This window comes from Terrapene carolina, unplaced genomic scaffold (genome assembly GCF_002925995.2).
Source record: "Terrapene carolina triunguis isolate 2854851 unplaced genomic scaffold, T_m_triunguis-2.0 Scaffold132, whole genome shotgun sequence".
NCBI lineage: Eukaryota > Metazoa > Chordata > Testudines > Emydidae > Terrapene > Terrapene triunguis.
In genome coordinates this window covers 6,132,007-6,152,374 of record NW_020664483.1, presented here as the reverse complement: position 1 = coordinate 6,152,374, position 20,368 = coordinate 6,132,007, and the positions used below count along the sequence as shown (strand labels likewise).

The 20,368-nt window shown below is 40.2% G+C and overlaps 1 protein-coding gene across 1 annotated transcript; it reads right to left on the bottom strand.

Moving 5' to 3' along the window:
- Positions 1-4,397: 4,397 nt before the first annotated feature.
- Positions 4,398-14,744, bottom strand: CHGB (chromogranin B). Its single transcript, XM_024196492.2, has 4 exons — positions 14,674-14,744; positions 11,722-11,815; positions 7,230-9,043; positions 4,398-4,768 (listed from the first exon to the last, which is right to left on the bottom strand). Exons 1-4 carry the CDS (start codon positions 14,704-14,706, stop codon positions 4,685-4,687), a joined length of 2,025 nt encoding a protein of 674 aa, XP_024052260.2. The 5' UTR covers positions 14,707-14,744; the 3' UTR covers positions 4,398-4,684.
- Between the last annotated feature and the right edge of the window lie 5,624 nt (positions 14,745-20,368).

Sequence of the window (20,368 nt, the reverse complement as noted above, 5' to 3'; positions counted from 1 at the left end):
AAAAAAATAGAGGGTCGTATACCTAGGTGAAGTACTGGTCACATAGACCATAAACCTAAAGTCCACATCGCACTGTAAATTGATATGATTGGATTGTGACCAAGTGGTCGGTAGACAGTAAAGGAAGTGAGGAAGGGAAGATCGAAGTGAGAGATGTTATGGGGGGCGGGGGAAAACTGTCCATGTTATAAGAACAGGAGGAATGTGGACTACAGGACCAACAAGTACCGCAAAGGCTGCTGCAATGAGAAAAACTGGTTCAGGCTGTGCTAGTCCTATGGGTCTTGTAATTTCATGTTTGTCGAGATAAGCCTGAATGCCTTCCTGAAATCTTTACTGGTGATCAATTGTTGAGCTGAGAGAGCTGGTGTGCTGTGTTAGTGCTAATAGATCCATAACTCAGGTTGCTAAAGAACTTGCATTCAGGTGTGCATAACTAAATGAAATAGTCCAGGCCTATTCCCTGTCAGAGGGTGACTTTTTTTTCAAAGTTTGAGTAAAAATAGTTGTGCTTATTTTTAACAAAAGTGAAAAATACTTTTTTTTTTTTAAGTGTAATATTTTTTAAACAGCTCTGCTGCCGAAACACCTGTGGCTAGAAAGTTGAATTTTGACAGGGAAAAAACTGTCACAGAGCAGAACTGGCTTTGTGAAAATAGATTTTTTTTTTTTTTGATTGGCAGAGTTTAGCTGGCTGCCAGTTGCAGTTGGCCCATTCCAGATAGTAGAAGTGGGCTTTGTATTTCAGTTCGAAGGCACGGAAGATGGTGGTCTGATCTCTCTTGAAAGTGAGTTGATGGCATGTGGTTTTCCGGTTACTCTTATCCAGGATGAATCTCAGCCAGCTCTCCTTCGAGCTTCAGGTTTTTCTGGACACTGAAGTAAGTCAGCTGTATTCCCTGGGTCTGATGAAATGGTGGCACAGACCTGGGTGTTGAGGAATTGCAGCCCTCACCACCATAATTATATATGCTGACCAGGAGGTTGGCAGAATGGAGCTGGATAGAACCCTGTGTGAGAGGAGGAGGCAAGCAACTTCCTATCCTGTGCTACATCCTGAAGAAACAAATGGAGCCACTCAAGAGCTTCCTCAGGCTTGACAAAGAAAATTCCAGGTCAGTAAACCAGAGGCAGTTGCTGCTAGAGCTAAAAGAATAAGCATGGACTGCATTTGAGCATGGGAGTTCTTTACTAAATGCAGCATTGCAACATCAAGTGGAAGCATCATCATTTTCCACAGCTAGGGTTTCAGTGGCAACTACAGAGGTACTGCCATTTCTTTGATTAACATTTCTTAAATGACCAAGAAATGGCAGGATGGCTACTCTCTGGTGTTGTGAGAATACAGCAAACCTCTTAAAGCTTTCAGGAACTGAAAAGTTTGTGTTGGAGCTGTTCTAGGTGTGTTTTGCAATTGTGCATTGATGGTTTCAGTGTTGCTAATGTGTGATTTTGGAGTTGGAGGGGAGTTCTTAACTTAATTCCAGCAGCTCAGGCATTATTACCTGATCTTCTCAATTTTCAATTTAAAAAGTAAGATATCTAGCCCTCAGGGTTGCAGAATAAACTTGAAAATGTGAACCCTAAGTGCACGTGCACTACAAGGCAAATAAGAGAGAACCAGAAACTTTTAAAGTATCAGTTTTTAAGACAACCATGACTTTTGGGGCCTGACACATGATTTTTGAATACTTGGGGTTGATAACATTAGTTTATTTAGCATCAGTCCACCAGAAAATAATTGAACAATTGTGTCTGGAGCCTCATCAGCTTTTTAAAGCATTCTTTACCTCCAAATTCCATAACCTACAGAAGTAGCTAAGCATGGTCTGGACCCACCTATCTGAAGGTACTTATCACAAAAACTTTCAATAAAATTGAAAATCAGTGGGGAATTTGTTTCCTTCCATTCCAGTCCCTAACACTAAAATATTGCTGAAACACTTGAACCCAATTAAGTGATATCAATAGTGAATACTGACGTTTCCTTGTTCTACTCTCATCCATGTCACATTTGCACTTGTTCATTTTTGTTTAAGACATCTATGTTTAATACTTTAAAAGCTAAACATTATTTCAACACCATTTGGTCTCATTGAGCTGGAACTGGCTTCCACATTTCGTATCCTTAATAGATGCTTTAAATTGTATCTGTTCAACTCACACAAGTATCTGTTCTGTCTTATAGGAAAAAAAGCAAAAGAATATAAATGCTGTTCATGCAAAGAGAGAAATCAAACAAAAATGATCTCTCGCCACCATCAAAAAATCATGGCCAGGCAATGCAAGTCTGCAGAATTGCGCAGATAAAACTAGTATGGGCACAGTGCAGTCAGTACAGCCCTTCATTGCTAGGTCTATCAGCCCTGTGAAATGATGAAAGCAGAACACAGGCTTATAAATAGCAGAGCTACCACAAGCGTTGTTTGGGGCGGGAGGCGGTTTGGAGTCCTATGAATAGTTTTCCACCAAAGAGGTTGTTCAATTCTGCTGAAGTTTTTGATTGAGAACATTGCAGCAGACTTGAGCATTATGTGTATTAAAATGCAGACTGAATTCTTAATTTTTAGCTAAAATATCAGGTCATTATTCCCTATGAATTAGCATTGCAAATGGTGTTACAGTACTGTATTTTGAAACAGACTCACAGCACACATTCAGTAAGTTGTGGTTAAAGGGCTTTTGGTACAATTACATACTTACATTATATTATCATATTTTCACCATAGCACATACCCCTAAGACTATTATGAATAATGGTTGCTGTAAATATGAATCGCTATTTAAATCCTAAATTATTTTAAAGCAAAGCTTCAATGAATTGTAAATGTTACATGCTATAATGAACTTGACTGTAGTCAGTACTAGACATGGATGTCAACCTAGAATTTGATTTGATTGAATACTAAAAAAAAAAAAAGGGGGGGGGGGGAGGGATTTGTCATATCCCTAGAAGCTTCTGAAGACTACTGCTTGCTTATAGCTGATGCTGCTGGCAAAGATTCGTTTCTTTTGTCATAACTGGAGGAAAAAATGGCATTATGCTGTACATTTCCAGGGAGCGGAGAGGTCTGCAAAGTATGCAGACGACACATTTCTTCCTGCAATATTTACGCATTATGGGCCTGCTCATGCTCCGATTGAAGTCAATGACACATCTTCCCGTGAAATCCTGGTCCTTGTCCGAGTCAATGGCAAAACTGCCATTGCCTTCAATGGGTCCAGGGTTTCACCCTCAGTGACTTAAATGGGACAGACTCAAACCCTTGAGTAGTCCCGTTAAACTCCGTGTGAGTAGCCTGTGCCTAAGTGTTTGCAGGAGGAGGACCTTAAACTGTAGTTTTGCTTTGAGCTGTTTTGCAGTGTTACATTTAGGCTGAAATATTTTAATACGCAGCTGGCTAGTTGGATTAAAATAGTCCAAGGCAGAACATATGCTGTGATACAGGCAGGCAGCACGTTACACTTTAAATAAATATCCCTTCCCCGATGTTATACAGTAAAAAGAGACATTGTCATGGCAAGTTTTTTTTTAAAAAAATACTTAGATAAATCTGGTTAAACTTGAGCTCTAGACATACAAATAGTCTTGAAGCTATTTAAGGGGAAATTCCTTATGCTGTTGTGTGGTGCCGTATGATTCATGAGTAGCTGTTTCTACAGCCTCGCTACTCATTGTTCTTAGCAAGGAATCAAACTGTATTATGGAGATCCAAGCCCTGTACCAGTTGCTCATTCACTGAGGAAACTGGGCCCATTTAAAACATAGTACCGTAAAACTCCTAATCCACATGCTTTATCATTTGGCACTTGTGTGCAAAGAATGAGTAGTGTGGTGTGATGTGAGGGCTCCTATTACTGAGAAATGATGGATGAGATGATGTAACCCCTACAATGGGGAGCACCTACTCACACAAATTAAGTTAATGGGAGTACTCCCAGAGTAAGGGAGTACTCAATTTGAACAAGTGTGGTATAATTTGGTCCTACTTTTACACTCTACAACAGTGCATGTATTAACACAATTAAGCATTATAAATGGCCAAAATAAACTACCACATGTGTTTGGTGATACGATAACTTTGCAAAACTTATTTACTGAAACTAATTTACAAAACTAATTTACTGACAATGAATTTGAGTCATTGGTGCAAACCATCAAGGTTCTGGCATATTTTGCATGCTCTTGCTATCTAGAATATAAAGAAAATGTGCATGTGGTTCTATTTTAACCTTCAGAAATAACGTCCAGAAACTACATTTCAGTGTTTTATGTAGATCTGTTTGTCTGATCTGGGTTATTTGAAAATATCCACAAAATTTAGACAAAAACAAGTCAAGCAAGGAGAAGGATTTTGGTCCAAGATCAGTGTTTTTATTATTTCAAACTCAGACAAATATATTTCTGAAGAACACTAATACAATTATTTTCACAAGCATATTAAAATATCTGCCTTACATGTAAGTTTATGTACTAGAATTCATGCTAGTTGGATCTCAGTCGCATAATTGCAAATTAAAGACATTTCCAGCTGTGTAAATCACTACACTTCAGTGGACAGTAAACTGCATTTCCTGTTTTAGGGTAAACAACACTTCAGTGGCAGTGAATTACCAAGAAATATAGGTATTTTAAGTAAATAAAGCTACACCTAGCTTTGAAATATACCACTCGACACAGTCTTCATCCCCTCCTGTTATCGTTGAACTTCTCAGCTATTTTCTGCAGTTCCAAATCCATAGCAGCCAGATTTTCCAGCTCTTTTTCCTATGAAGCATTGAAACCAAGATCGTTTTAGGGCATGGAACAGGTAGGCAAATGTTCTTTTGTATTACAAAAAATAGAGACTAAGACCTGTTAACTGAAACACACCTCCATTCAATTATATATAGATTCAAAGCTGATAAAGCCAGAAGGGACCACTGCGAATCATCTAGTCTGACCTCCTCCATAACATGAACCATAGAACTCCCCGAATTAATTCCTATTTGAACTAAACAGAGCCCAAGTCAGCACTGTTTACTCAGGCAAAACTCTCATTAACCTCAATGGTATTTTTGTCTGGGTAAGCAGTAGTGGTGGGTAAACTTTTTTTTTTCAACTGCAACTTTTTTAGTGGAAAAATGCAGAGTTGGCAACCCAAAACGTTTTTCAAATTTGTGTTGATTTCACCAAACAATTAATTTCAGAAACATTTCTGACACTCCCTCCCCTAAAAATTTTTTTTTAAAAAAATCTGATTTATTCTGTCATTTTCAAAATTAAATGTTTGAAATGATTGCTTCAAAGCTAACATTAATCTTTTTTTAATGCATAAATTATCAAAATGAATCATTTTTGATTTTGTCAAAACAAAACATTTTGTTCAACCCAAAATGAATTTTTTTTGTCTCTTTGCTTTGCTGAAAATTAAAAAAAAAAATATTTTGACCAACAACTTTTTTTCCCCACTTTTTAAAATTGCCAATTAATAAAAAAAATGTTTGCCCAGCTCTAGTAAAGAATTCTGAATAGGGTCATACACTGGAGTTAGGATGCACTTGACCTAATGATGACTTTAAATTTCTGATTATTATGTAGCTGATGTTTCTTCTTCCTTTTTAAAATGCTGTGAGGCGCTCAGATTCTGTGGTGGAAGATCGTATTTGTACCAAGGCAAAGAAATAGATTAGGTAGATGGATAAACAGTTAATGTACAGTTGTCTCATGTCTTGCCAGTTTTCCCTTCCATACATAAAGGTACCTCAATAGCTGCAGGATTCCCTTGTATTTCCCGCTATTTACTGTCAGAAATACCTTTATTACCATAAATACTGATGTAAAGTTATTTAGTTGTCTAGAGTGAATGGTTAGTTTGAGTGATCACTGTACATGCACATTTATAGGATAGTGGAAATCACTCTACCTCTGGCCTCACAGGATTGCTTTCTGTTCAATAATTGCCCAGACACACAGTGTATGTCATGTGTCCTAATACAGAAGGGGTATATTCTGCAAAAATATGGCTGTACAGAAGATCATACTATTACCATAATTTAAAAACAGGATTTACTCCATGCCAACTGTCTCTCTGTCATACAGCACCTCCCCAATTTATGTGCAATCTCCCGTTGCTACTGCTATCCAGAGTACTTCACTAACCACAGTCAAGGAATGTCTCCAATATCCTTGTTCTATTCGCTGAGGCCAAACCATGGTCCATCATCAGCTTTTAAGTCTTATGCTAGCTACTTTCTTTATGAACTTCTGTGCTAGTTTTCCACACGTTGCTAATCCTAGCCTCTTGAGATCACACACATTTAGATTAAGATACAGGCAAGCTCGTCGGACGTTAGTGTAATCTTTGTTGTGATCACAGTGGTTCTATTTTATGAAACACACAAATGGCACAATATGGAAATTCACACACACAATCAAATTCCTCCCAGGGAAACTCTTGGGCATCTACTGCTGAATATTAAGAGGATTGTTCTCCATTCCATGTGCACATAACTCCTATTACCTCCTTCCCTGCTGCCAAAGATATCAGGTAGATGCAACACATCACCAATTCAGGTGCATACATCTGATGTGTGCTGACATTCTGCTCTTACCTGTAGAACATTCATTTAAATGGCACTATTGGAGCATATTGTGAGATCTAGCAATGGGGTTCATGAGCTGAACAGCTCAAACAAAATTGTCTCAAATTCTACTCTGCATTACACTCATGAAGTCAATGGAGGGCAGAATTTTACTCAATGTGAAACTCAAGATATTTTTTCCCCTGTATTATTCAACCAGCTCTACAAAACAGTTGGTAATTTACAATTTAAAGGGCCGGATCTTCAGCAAGAGTAAATCGCTACCTGCATGCTTCTGGGTGCCGTTCACGGTTACGGTCTGTAAGGCAATCTGTATGATCTAAGACCCAGTTAGGTGACAGATCTCCTCTCTGTGTGTGTCCTGCTGTGGGGAAGTAGACTATTTGGAGACTGTGAGGATGTGTGTAATGTACCTTTAAAATTAGTTCTGGAAGTGCACATCAGCATAGGTCCATTGAATTCAGTCAAGCCACACTGATTTATATCAGTTGAGGACCTGGCCCTTAATGAAACTTCAGTACACTTTTTATGATGTTTCGCTCTGAGATTCTACTGATACCATTTTTGTAGGTGGAGCTAAAGTCTGAGCGTGATAAGTAATATCAGTGTCACTTTTCTTTTCATAGAAACTCATAAACACGTACCTCCTCTTCCGTCAGAGGCCTCTGGCTGAGATTTCCCTTGTCGCTCCTGATCATGTGACGCTTTTTTAGGTCTTCCCCAGAATTGTACAGTTCTGGAAATTCAGCCGATTTCTTCCTGTAATTCAGAAGCTGGGCGAGTTGATCCATCCTGTCATACTGTCTTTTCATATCAAGTTTGCGGAGCCTTCCGAGATTTCTCTTCTCGCCGTGCCCGTGATTCAGACCATCCAGAAGTTGCTTTTTCTCCCACCAGTCATAGTCGTATTCAGGGAAGAAATTCTTCTCATTCAGGCTGGGTCTACTTTCCTGTTCACTCCCCAGAATCTGGTCCCCCATATTGTCCTTTTTGTCCAAGTGCCTGCTTTTCCACTGTAGGCGGTGGTAGAAGGGACTGTACCGAATTGCTGCTCTTTTCTCATTCTCTGCAGGGAAGTAACTCTTATACTCCTTCTCCCCGTACCTCACTTTCTCCGTACTATCCTCATTGTCTTGTTTCTGATCCTCACTGTCACGTCTCTTTTCTATTTCAGTGTCCATCTCGTCGTAGCCAGGATAGTGCCTTTTCTCCTCGCTGTCCCTCTCCTCAGAGCTGTAGTGCCCTGTCGACTGTCCTTTGCGCTCTCCACTGTGCAGCTTGTGCGTCTCCTCATCTTCCCTGTCGTGAAGGTGGTGTCTGCCTTCACCATGATGTCTCTTCTCATCCCTGCTGCTGTGACCAGGGTGCTTATCCAGCTCTTCCTCACTCTCTTCACTGTGGTGTTTCCTCCCCTCATAGTGATGTCTCACTGCCTCATGTGGTTCATCGTGGTGCCTCTTTTTCTCATGTCGTTCTTCCTCGCTTTCCCCACTAAGGTGGTGCCTCTTGTCTTCCTCTTCACTGTTCTCCTTGTTCTGATGCCGCTGCTCTCTGTACTCCTCACTCCCGTGGCCGGCGTGCCTCTTCTCCTCCACATCTTCAGAGCTGTGTTTCCCATAATCATTCCTCTTCTCCTCACGATGATGCTCTGGCTCTTCATAATGGTGTTTCTGGTAGTGGCTCTTTTTATCCCAGAATCGGTTCTCTTCCTCATCCGATTCCTCAAGCGGGTTCCTTTTCTCACCCTCGTGATCTCGCCTCTCTTTGAAGGAGTCGCCCACTCTGTGCTTTCTGTGATTATGTCTTGGTTTGTAGCGTCGTTTTTCTTCCTCAGCTTCTTCACTCTCCTCAGATTCTTCATGCCCTCTGTACTGGTAGGAACCGTGTTCCTTAGACTCATGGTGATTCCTTTCGCTGCTCTCCTCCTCTTCCTCTTCCTCCTCCTCCTCTTCCTCACTTTCATGGCTTCTCTTTTCATTGCTGTGCATCTTTTCCTCAGAGTGCCTATGACCCGTAGAGTGTTTATCATCCCCAGGAGAGAACTCCTCCATGCTTTTAGCTAGAGAGTGAGACCTTTTGTCTGGAAGCTCATGCTCTGCCTCTCCTGACTCTTCGGCATGATGCTTCTTTTCTTTGCTTCCTTCTTCACTGTGGTTATTTCTCTTATAGCTATTCTCATCATCGTCCTCTTCTTCCTCACCTCTTATGTCCAGATGGTGCTTTTTTTCTCCTTTATGGATTCTATTCTCATGAGAATGACTATCCCCATTGTGTTTTTCCTCCTCTCCCCTGCTCTCATCTTCCTCATGATGGTGTTTCTCTTCGTTTTCTTCCTTCTGACCTCTCTCTTCCTCTACACTCGTATGCTGATGTTTTTCATCCTCTGATTCTTTCAAATGCCTCACTTCAAGCTGCTCCTCCTCGTTTTCATTTTTCTTCTCTGCTTTATGCCTGCCGCCTACAAAAACAAAAATTGTGTTTAAAAATGTTAACCCAACTCTTCATTAACACATTCTTCATTCAGAATAAGTGGAGTAATTTTTGATGTTGCTAAATTGGTCAGATTGACTTTTTTATGCAAAAAATTAAACACAATGTATTTTTAAAGCTGGTCAAACCTTCTAAAAATAATAAAAAAAAAAAAATCTATGCATTTTTCTTTTAATTTGCTGGTGTTTTTCAACCAGCTCTAATACTAAGCACTTTTAGCTCACATTACAGTCAATGGGAGATGTAGATCCTCACCATCTTTCAAAGTCTGTCATAGAATCATAGAATATCGGGGTTGGACGGGACCTCAGGAGGTCATCTAGTCCAACCCCCTGCTCAAAGCAGGACCAATCCCCAACTAATCCCCAAATCTCTAAATGGCCCCCTCAAGGATTGAACTCGCAATCCTGGGTTTAGCAAGCCAATGCTCAAACCACAGAGCTATCCTTCCCCTGTTGCAATTCATGCACCCTAAGACCATTCCAAATTGCCCAAATAAAGTGACTGGTATATAGAATGAACATTATACTCAAAGCAAATAGAAAAATCTTTCAAGGTTTTTGAATGCATAGTACCAAAGTGATACCAAGTTATGATCCTGTAGTTATTAGACTTAAATCTCACACTCTGTGGTGTTTCCAAAATGTTAAATAAGAGCCTGATTCTGAAATCAGTTGTAATAGTATTATATGTACACACAGTATGGTGTAACTCCATTGACTTCAGTGGAGATATTCCCGATTTACACCTGTGTGAGTGAGATCAGAATCAAAATCTTAAAGATATACAGATTGTAACATCACAGTTTAAAATGTCTTACTTTGTATAGACTGCATTTGTGTTTCTTGGTGCTCTAGAAAGAGGTCTGTCTACATTTATAGCATCCTCTAACATCGCAAAAATTGTTCTCCTTTAGCAGAAGAGCTAATACATATGCCAACAAGAAATTATATAACAGGTTGTCAAGAATGGAATGCAAGGTGTCCAACCTGCTATCAGTTTGGGTCTTAGATACAGTAGTAAGGATAAGCACATTCAGCTTAAAGAGCTATAAAACAGTAGATCAAGGCCAAGATTTTCAAAAAGGACAAATGATTTTGAATGCCTCAATTTTTGGATTTCCAACTTGAGACTCCTTAAAAGTGCTTGACATTCAGCCCTTTATGAAAATCAGGCAGCTTTAGGGGGCTTCAAATTGGGCACCCAAAAACTGAGACATTCAAAATCACTCTTGATTTTTGAAAATCTCAGCCAAATTTGTGCCAGCTGTATTTGAAAATCACTGTGTTCTAATCATTGTGATAGGCTGCGGATTATCATTCTACTGAGAAGTATCAACTGTGGGCTTTTATTATTGCTTTTCTTGGTAGGTTAGCTCCAGGCTTTTTATTTTTCTGTAATTAAACATCAGTTGGAAAGACAAAAAAGTGAGTACTGTAGTTTGCCACACTGTTAAGTTTAGCCACATTTCACTATGGCTATTATAAACTATGCAAGCAGGTTTATACCTGTCTCTTTGTGGTAAATTCCATGACACTGAGGAGAATTGCTACTAGCACAAGACCTGAGAGGATAATTTTCAGTTCCTTGGAGCATTACTCCAATGCTCTGGATTCTGGAAACAGCACTGGCTGCCAAGTAGTTTCTGGATGGATATGAACCCCTGAATAGGCTGGTACCTGCCTATTTGAAACACTGCTTCTCTCCAATGTAACACTGACTCAGCTGTCATTAGCAAAAGCACTCGAGCTGGAGCCTTGTTAGTTTAAAAAGCAGCTGCTGGCAAACTCCCTCCATTTTGGAATGCATTCTCTATTTTGGACAAAATAGCCCAAATTTGTTCATCTTCAGGGCTTGCTGGAAAAACTCATCTATTTTCTCATGCTTTGCAAGAGAAGTTAAGCATAGGAAATCAGGCATTTGCTTCATTGTCTTTTGTCTGGCCAAGTGATTGGTTTAGCCTGGGATTCTTAACCCATTGTTAGCCACCAGCTCAAGGCCAGGCTAGATTAACCCAGTCCTCTATCTGTTGATGGCAATGGTAGTTTTGACATTGAAATCAATGGGAAGAGGATCGTGCCTTATAATACTCAGATGTTTGTAATGCTGGGTAGAATGCACTCTGTTTGAACGTTATTTTGCTACTAGAGTTATCAACAGGCTTAATCCTCCACCCTTTTTCCTCTTCTGACTATTTCTTTCTTGCATATAGTCCCACTTCAATGGGATTGCTTACACAAAAAAAGATTACTCCACTTTAAGGATAACTTATCAGTAAGAACGGGGTCTTTACCGACCGTGAAAAAATAAGTTATTCGACTGTTCCTATTGCAAAATTACATCCTTTCATATTTGCATTTTGGAATAACAAACAAATGATGGCTTTTCATAACACTTTTGAAAAATATGGTTTGGATTCAGAGCTCAGAAAAAACAAAAATTATAACGTTTTAAGAAGTACTATTAACCTTGAAGTCTTTTCTTATACGTGAAATTAAAATGGCAAATGCATCTGGCCTATAAAATGAGAACACATCATAAAAAAGTCATTGTGTTAATAAAATTAAGTCACTTCTACCAAATTCTCTTCATCAGCAATGACACTGATTCAATGAGCATCTCAAATTCATTTAGTATTGCACTTACTCTTCTTAAGGATATCTTTGCACAGAGGATTTATTGGTGAAGCATTTGGTTTAGACAGAGCAGTAGAGAGAACTTCCACTATACATCGTGTTACCTAGAAGAAGCAGTAATTGGGAAAAGCACATTTCAAGTGTAAGACTTTTAAAAACTCTGCATATGTCCAATCATGCATTATCAGAGAGATGTTTAGCTGTAACAACATTGGACTGTGACTCAAGGACATCTGGGTTCATTTCCCATCTCTACCAGAGACTTCCTAGGTAACCTTGTGCAGGTCACTTCATCTCTCTGCACCTCAGTTCCATGCCGATAAAATGGGGATGATAATGGTTCATTTCTCCCACCTTTTGTCTACTTAGATAACAGACTCTTCAGGGGTGGGCCTTTTATTGTGGGTCTGTGCAGTGCCTAGCACAATGGGGCTCTGATCTCCACTTCTATGCATATTAGCATACAAATAATAAGTAATATCAGCAACGTTTAGGATTTGTACTGGTAAAATGATTTTAAAAAGAGAAGGAATGTGTCCAGTGGTTTGAATAGAGGGCTGGTTTTAATACTTGGCTCTACTTCCAAATCACCTGTGCCTCAGGTGACTCATAATTAATTAATTTGTAAATCACATTGAGATCATAACAGGGTAGCTGGCCCATTAAATGAAACTGAACTCAGCTCTCCTGTTCTGGTCCACATGCTCCCAGCTGGACCAATTAAGAGGGCAAGGCAGCAAGTGGAGGCTATGAAAGGTCAGTCAGGAAGGGCAAGAGAGGAGAGATGCCGGAGAGAGAAAGTGGTTCCTGGGCTAAAGCTGAAGAGTAGCAAGAGTGGTTTGCTCCCTGGCCTCGCCCAGCCATAGAGTCACGGCTGGAGAGCTGAAGGCAGGAGGACTAGCACAGGGAGATGCCTGCTGGCTCTGACATGGAGTTAAAGGCCAGAGAAGGCAGAAGGAAGGGGGAGCAGCAGAGGGGCTTCCTTGCTGATGTCTCCTTGCTGGAGAGCTGGACCCTGAGGAACAATGAGAGGGCTGGGGGAAGTGCGGAATGCTTCCCTGCCAACAATACTCCCAGCAGAGAGTCTGTGGGGGTTCCCCTTAGGAAGAGTGGGGTTGCACCCCAGCAGGAAGAGCTGGGGTTGCTGTCCTGGCAGAGGGACAAAGGAGAACTGACACTCCAGGTATGTGTTATGTCAATGACCCAGAGGATGTGAGTTTGAGAGTCTACTTGCACTGGGGTGATATGGATTATGCTTTGGGGGATTTCAACTGTTTTATTAATCAACTATGGACTAGAATATAAGCTTCCATGGAGTAACTGGGGACTTAAAAGGGAAACTGAGGTGAGGGGCCACTTGCAGAGCTGCACTGGGGCCCCGAGGGAATGCCTGGGAGGCATCCACTCATTTATAGAGTTCCTTACAGTAAATATTCCATAGAAGTGCAAAGTACTGTCATAAACAACACATGGTGTTAAACAGGAGCCTTTAGAAAAATAACTAAAAAACCAGAACATTGAAACATCTTTTTCCTGGCTATCACATTGTAGAGTATGTACACGGATGTGGTGTGGTATAAAGGCTTTATTGGCTGAGTTTGGGGTGACCACATGGCTCAGGAGTGCCAATAAACCAGATCACACCATTTATCTATTCTGTATATGCCACATGTTTAATAGCCAGCTATTTCAGAAATGTGATATCGAGTTTCTAGAAGTACTGTTTTCCCCAAGTCTGTGCTATAATGCCTGACTCTTAGTAGCAAGAGTTCAACTGTATAGTCCTTTGAAGGAAAGAAAAATTATTAACTACTAAAATGTAAAAATAAAAAAAATCTAAAAATGATCTAAAATAGCTTTTTCCCTACATAACAATGTAATGTCATTTTAAGGGCTTTCTGGAGCTAACAACAAAACGTACAGGGCTTCTGGCTTATTAATAGGTAAAGCTCCAGAGGTCTCATAATTCACAACCACAACTCTCTCACTGGGTTAAGACACAACTATTACCCATCCTGGGCCTTAGGGCAATGTCATTTGGGGAGTTTGATTGTAAAGATAGAAGAAAACATTTTTGCCACAAATTGCTTCTTTTTAAATACTCTCAGCTGCCCGAAGCTGCTCAGCCCCAGGGACTGTCAGAAGTAAACCAACGGGAACAGAGTAGTGGCCAAGGTGCTGATGATGAGTGCCCCAGATAAATAAAATGTATCACTTGAGCTCAGATTACCCTCAGATCTTTCTTGGAAAAAACCTGAGGATTTCCTCATAGAATCAGTAACCGGTCTTCCTTATTTCACCCGTACGTCAAGGCTACATTTATAAATGTCTTCAAATTTGTGACCTCACTCTTTGTGATCCAACCACATTTTGGTTTTATTCAAATGAATATTTCAGATAATTTTTCAGGCAGACAAAAAAGATAAAATTTTCAAAAGTGCCCAAGTCCCATTTTCAAAAGTGAGGCCCAGCTTTTTAAAGGTACTTAGGCATTGCTGAGCTCAGTGTTGCAACATCTAACAGACTGAGGAGCCTAAACCTCATTTTCAGAATGGATTTAGGCACTCGGGAGCCTAAATCCCATTAATTGTCAATAGGATTTTGGCTTCTAATTAGCTGAAGGGATTTCAACGCTTTTGTTAGGATCCTCAGTCAGGTGTTGCAAACAATTTCCTGAAGGGATTTCAGCACTTAGGAGCCAAAATCCTATTGACAATGGGATTTAGGCCTCTAAGCACTTAAATCCATTTTGCAAAGGAGATTTAGGCTCCTCAGTCAGTTAGGCATTGCAACACTGAGTGCAGCAGTGCCTAAATATCTTTTAACACTCTGGGTTTAAGGAACCTATTGAAAGCTGATGGGATTTAGGTGCCTATGTCACTTAAGTGCTTTTGAAAATTGGTGGAGAGTATTTTGATTGAAACTTTCTAAATACAACACTTTATGGGATACGGCTACTCACCATTTCTTCAACATGGTCTTTTTCCATTGGCATGGAACTGATACCTGGAAGGGGGAAAGTTTACAGTATCATGGATTCATGCAACACAAAAGCCAACATTAATTTCACTGACAAGAGTCATTGGGAAAATTGACCTTGAATGGGGTGTTTGCTTGATGAGGGGTTTGCAGGTGCAGCCCAGAGTTATTTTATATTGTACCTTTATTCAAGAGACAATACCTATCTTAAGTAACTGCTGGCCTGGGTTGTGGGCTGGCATTAGAGAACAGGAAACTGGAATCTAGACTCCTGGGTTCTATTCCCTTGTCTGCTCCTGAGTGATTATGTGACTCTGGATAAGTGATTTAGTTTCTGAGAGATGCCCATTTGTAACAATGTAGAATAGCTTTCTCCCAGGGGCATTGTGTGGCTTTAATTAATGTTTGAAGCTCAGGTCTACATTCTAGTAGTTTGGCAACGCATTTCAACCCACATGTTATTTTTATGGCTGCTGTTGATATTTCGAGCATAAGAAGGAAACATTCTGATAGTGCGAGGGCCAAGTGAAGAGCTGTATATAGTGAGTTAGCTCATGGAGATGTGACCACCTTAAGGGCCCATATTCATTCTCAGCTTCTACTGCAACTTCTTGGTAGGGTGCAGAAGGTCTACTGGGGAGACACTCAAAGCTCTGAGTGGGATCAGAAGCCCAAACTTGAGAATGGAAAGCAGCCATCATGCCCCCTCCAACTGGGACCTCCAGAGGTCCAGTGAAGCTTGAACAGTGTGAGGCATTTGTTGGGGGGAAAAGCATGGCCGAGATGGGCTGATCCAGCAAAGCTTCCTCTTAGCAGCCTCCTATGCAATGGCTTCCTGTAGGGGAGCTAACTCACAAGGGAGGGAAGTCGCAGAATTCCACGCTCCCCTCTCCCCCCCCATCCCCTCCAAGACTAGGCTAGCACCAGGGAGATAAAATTAACACCTCCCTGCACCAGCATTAGTGATTCTGTCCCAAGCTGTTTACATTTGGGAAGGAGCTGCTGAGTGTGAATACATCATTTCATGCATTAGGGCTACAGTAGGCTCTTTTACTGCTTAACAAGCATTGTTACTGTCCAATAATAAACCTTGTAGAATCACATGAATGGGACTCTCTATGGGTTTTTTCAGAAATGGAATTAGATAAGGTGGCCAGCCAGACATAACTATGCAGAAGCAAGGGGCTTTGGAGTGAAGATGATCTCTGTGCCTTTGCCTCACCATATTGTGTATAGTTATGCAAATAAAGATCACATTCAACTGTTGCCTTCTTTATGACCATATGACTGGTGGGATAGAGAAAAGAGAAAATTGAGCCAGTCTGCCCCCTCTCACAAAGAACCAGCAAAATTCTGTGAGGCTGACCTCATCCACACAGTAGAGAGGAGTTTGTGGTATTGCATCGTCAAGTGGGAGCAAGACCTTCCAGCCCCATGGTATGTGGGTTTGTAGAGTCAGGAGCCTGTTTCACGCATGACTGAATCTCTGTAGCTCCAATGGCCTACCTTCCACATCCAGCAGCGTGGATATAGCAGATGTGCTACCATAGGCTTGTTTTCCCCTATGACTGCAGAGTTGAAGTCCTAGAGGGGACCCAGAGGTAGTTAATGCACCTCCAAACTGTAATAAGTCCCTACCCAATCATTTCTAGCAGCACTCCAGCTGGTGTGCAGGTGAGGGTGCTGTTTAAAGCTAATCATCTCCTCCACCATTAGTATTTGGGGCTGTCTGAAGCAGGTTATTTATTTAAGTAACAGGAAGAAATAACATACCAAGTAACCACAGTACTGATGGTGCTGGAATCTAACCTACCTGCATCCTCAGTCTTACACTCAGTGACCTGTTGCAGAAACTATCTCTGAGAGAGAGAACAGAAAATGTGGCACCATACAATGTCCTGCAGGGTATGTGGCAGCTTTCAAATTCCTGTTAAAACTTATCCCTTGAGAGCACATCACTTGCCCCCTTCCACATACACTAAGTACAGTAGAGGCTTCTGTGCTTGGGGTCCCCCTGTAGGGTCCTCCCCTGGATCCCAGTGTCGGAAGAACAATGTAATGGAGGTGGCGCTTCCCCTCTCATCGTGTGTAAACTGAGGGGATGATCCAGCTCATAGCCTCTTCTCATCTTTGTGAGTTGGTGTGACTCATTCCATCAGAAAACATAGGAGCACTTGCAAAGTTTGCTGCACAAATGTGAATAAACTGTTGCCTGCAGCTGTTTTGTGTTCTTTCTAATAATCCAGCCACAGAGCACCCCATCTGACTGACACTTGTTTAATTTGGTAAGACACAGAATATAAAATTTCTTCATCCCTTGATCACTTTAAAATATTAACGATCCTAACTCTGTGCAGTCTCTTGAGTATTATGTTAATAGAGGAATCAAAACAGCACTGTGCCGTTCTGTCATTCCAAAACTCCAGTTTCTCCAAGATTCAGGCTCTTCACAGGCAGATAAATGTTCCTCAAGCAGCATTTGTCTGATGATGAAAGATGACATTCCAAGGCCAATAAGAGGTGTGAGGCCATCATAACGTCAGGAGAAATAGTGAATAGTGGACAAGTTTCATATTAGCCTTCCATGGGGGAATAAAATGAATATCAAATTCACATGAGAGCTGAAAAATATATGAGGCAGATTCTCTGCTGTAGCAAAAATCCATTCAAAGCAACAGAGGGGGAAGCCATCAGGCAGCCAATCTGCTCTGTTCTTCCCCGCTGTACGTTGCTCTAACCTGTGCCAGCTGGCAAGAGTCCCAAGGGACTGGCTGCCAGCTGGGGACAGCTGGAGTACGGCACTCTCTGGCTATATAGTCATCCTGCACTGGGTTGCAATGGGTGCATGTAGGAACTTTCTACACTGGTTCTGTAGCTGCTCGGGAGATGTAGATGTTTTCACTGCCTCAACAGCACAAAGGATTGGAGCAGGGCGGTGAATCTGCCCCATGTGTTTTTTCTATCACGTATACAGCTTTAGCTTGATAAAGTGGGAACAAAACCAGGAAGCGGACAGAAAAGCAAGCCCTATATTTAAACACTGTCTTAACTTAATTTTTAATACCTACCTGGCAGACATCACATGAACATTTCCCCCTCCTGTATCAAATATCTTTAGGCCACGAAAACCGGATGGCCTGATTTTCAAAGGTGTTGAGTGATCACAAATACCACTAAAAGCATGAGAACTGCAGGTGCTCACCACAGTTGAAAAAGTAAGCAATATGTCAGCATTAGTTTTACTTGCATCGATTTATGATTGTTTCGGTGTAGCCATGTAGATTCTCCAATCAGGCACTGTTTCAAAATTTCATCAGTGCTGATGACTCACGACAGCACAATCTCTGAATGAAATGGAAATTTCAGCAAAAAATTATTTTTTAACAAAGATCCTATAAGTCCAAGTTTGGTAGGAATGAAAATAAAATTCAGGAGGCTGGAGGAATTAGTCATTTAAAAAAAATAGACTTGCCAATTCTATAGTTTACTTACCCCTGTGACTTTTGAAAGCTATATAGTCAAGATAAGAAATTGCATATACATAGTGTTGGCAGTGATGTCACAGACAAATAAAAAAGAACAATAAAGGCCTGATCCAAAGCCCAGTGAAGCAATGAAACAACTCTGATGGACTTCAGTGGGCTTTTTGGATCAGGCCCTATATGTAAGCATTTATATCTCCCTTTTTCATTTCTGCTTTATTATAGTAACAAGACACTTGAGATAGTTCATTTTGTGAATTGATTGCACTTCTAGAGCTGGGTTTTCTCTGCTTTCCATTTGATGCCTCTTAGTGTATCTAAACCTGAAATAATAATATCCCAGAAATGCACTGTTAACCTTTACATTTCCCTAATGAAATTAGGTAGTATGTATAAGAAAATACTCATTTTGGTTTTAGTTATAGAGCTCATGTAAATTGCTTGAGTTAAGTTTAATATAAAAACCTGTGAATTCAAAACAATGTGAACAAAAATCTCTATTACCTAAAAATACTAGCTTTGCTACTTTAAAATCAGCTATTATATTTTGCCAGTTGCTTCTAATTAACTTATTTTGCATAAAATTAGACTTTAAGACATCAATGTAATTGTCATACTGGAGACAAAGTAAACAGATGGTTGATTAGCTTTTGAGTAGTTTAAGGAAAAGGTGTATTTAAAAAAATGATCCTTAGCACGAATTCTACAGTTAACAGGCAGGGTAAGAAGATTACCAAGCACTACAGTGAAAAGGTCCTTACCCTGAGTAGTGCCTTACTCTGTGATGAGTCCCATTGAAATCAATGGTTGGTTTCAGAGTAGCAGCCGTGTTAGTCTGTATCCGCAAAAAGAACAGGAGTACTTGTGGCACCTTAGAGACTAACAAATTTATTAGAGCATAAGCTTTCGTGGGCTACAACCCACTTCTTCGGATGCATATGGGACTAGTGGAGGAGTTGGGTACTACACAATGAGAGTAAGGGTAGCAGAATCAGATCCCAAATGAATAGAAGCAGAATAAAGAATAAAAATACAGATTATGAAAGACTAAATTGGCAAAGCCATTCAAGAAGACACTATGTTTTTGCATCCTTTCTTTTAACATATTAAAGCTTTTCTAAAATCGGGCATATGAATACAATTCATTGGTAAATTTAACAGGAATTCCAGCTATGTAATTTTACTGTTTAACCATCCATGAATAGTATATTGATTTTTGTTAATGCTTTCCCTTTAAATTTCTAGAAACACCTTGTATTTAGCCAACACCCATTACATAGAAACCGTTGTCTGCCGAAGCACCTCTCCATAGTCATACTATTCATTCTGAGCATCTTGTTAAACCTCCAGGGCTCTTCATGTCTAGCTTTTGCAGAGGACTATGCAAACTCACAGACCATTTGACAGAAATAAACCACTCAATTATCGTGTTTTTTTTTTCTCTTCCAGAATTCAGGTCTGTTTGACAGTTGCAGCAAATAAATCCATCCGTTGATTTCAAGTGATCCATTGGTTTCAGTAAGGAGTCAAAGTGCCACCATCCAGGCTCAATCTAAATAATTAAAGTGGGGTGGATAGAAATGACGACAAAATCTCAACAGATGGCGTAATCCTCCAGGACAAAACATTCCCCTTCTCAATGTAGGTAAAATTTCCCTCCAACAGCAAGAGGTTTTTTTGGTCAGTTGGTTGGACATATTTTTGTTATTTATTTATTTATTTATTTTTAAGAGTATGCTGACTAACATCAACTAAAAAACAAACACCAGTTTTTCAAAAAAAATCGATCTGGACTTTTAATTCACATACCATTTTAAACTGAATCCACATAGTAGATTTTTTTCCCCAGACAATGACATTTTTTTTAACATATAAACCTGTTAATAGGATGGGAGTTGGAGAAGAGACAAAGATGCCAGACACTTATTACCTGTTTGTATTCTCCTAAATCCCATACGGGGACCATTTCTTCCTTTTATTTTTAATTACTTTCAGCTGTCCTAATTTCTACCCAGTCTGTCTAGTAAAGTTCAAACAGTCCTGGTTGTTTCTACTCTGAGCCACAAATGATCAAATTTGCGTGTTTGTATTTGCAAGTACTCACACTATCTATGTGTCCATCAACACAGCCAGAGACACTGACACACACACACACACATATCAGTGTCTGTGTTATATATAAAAAGCATGCAGTAT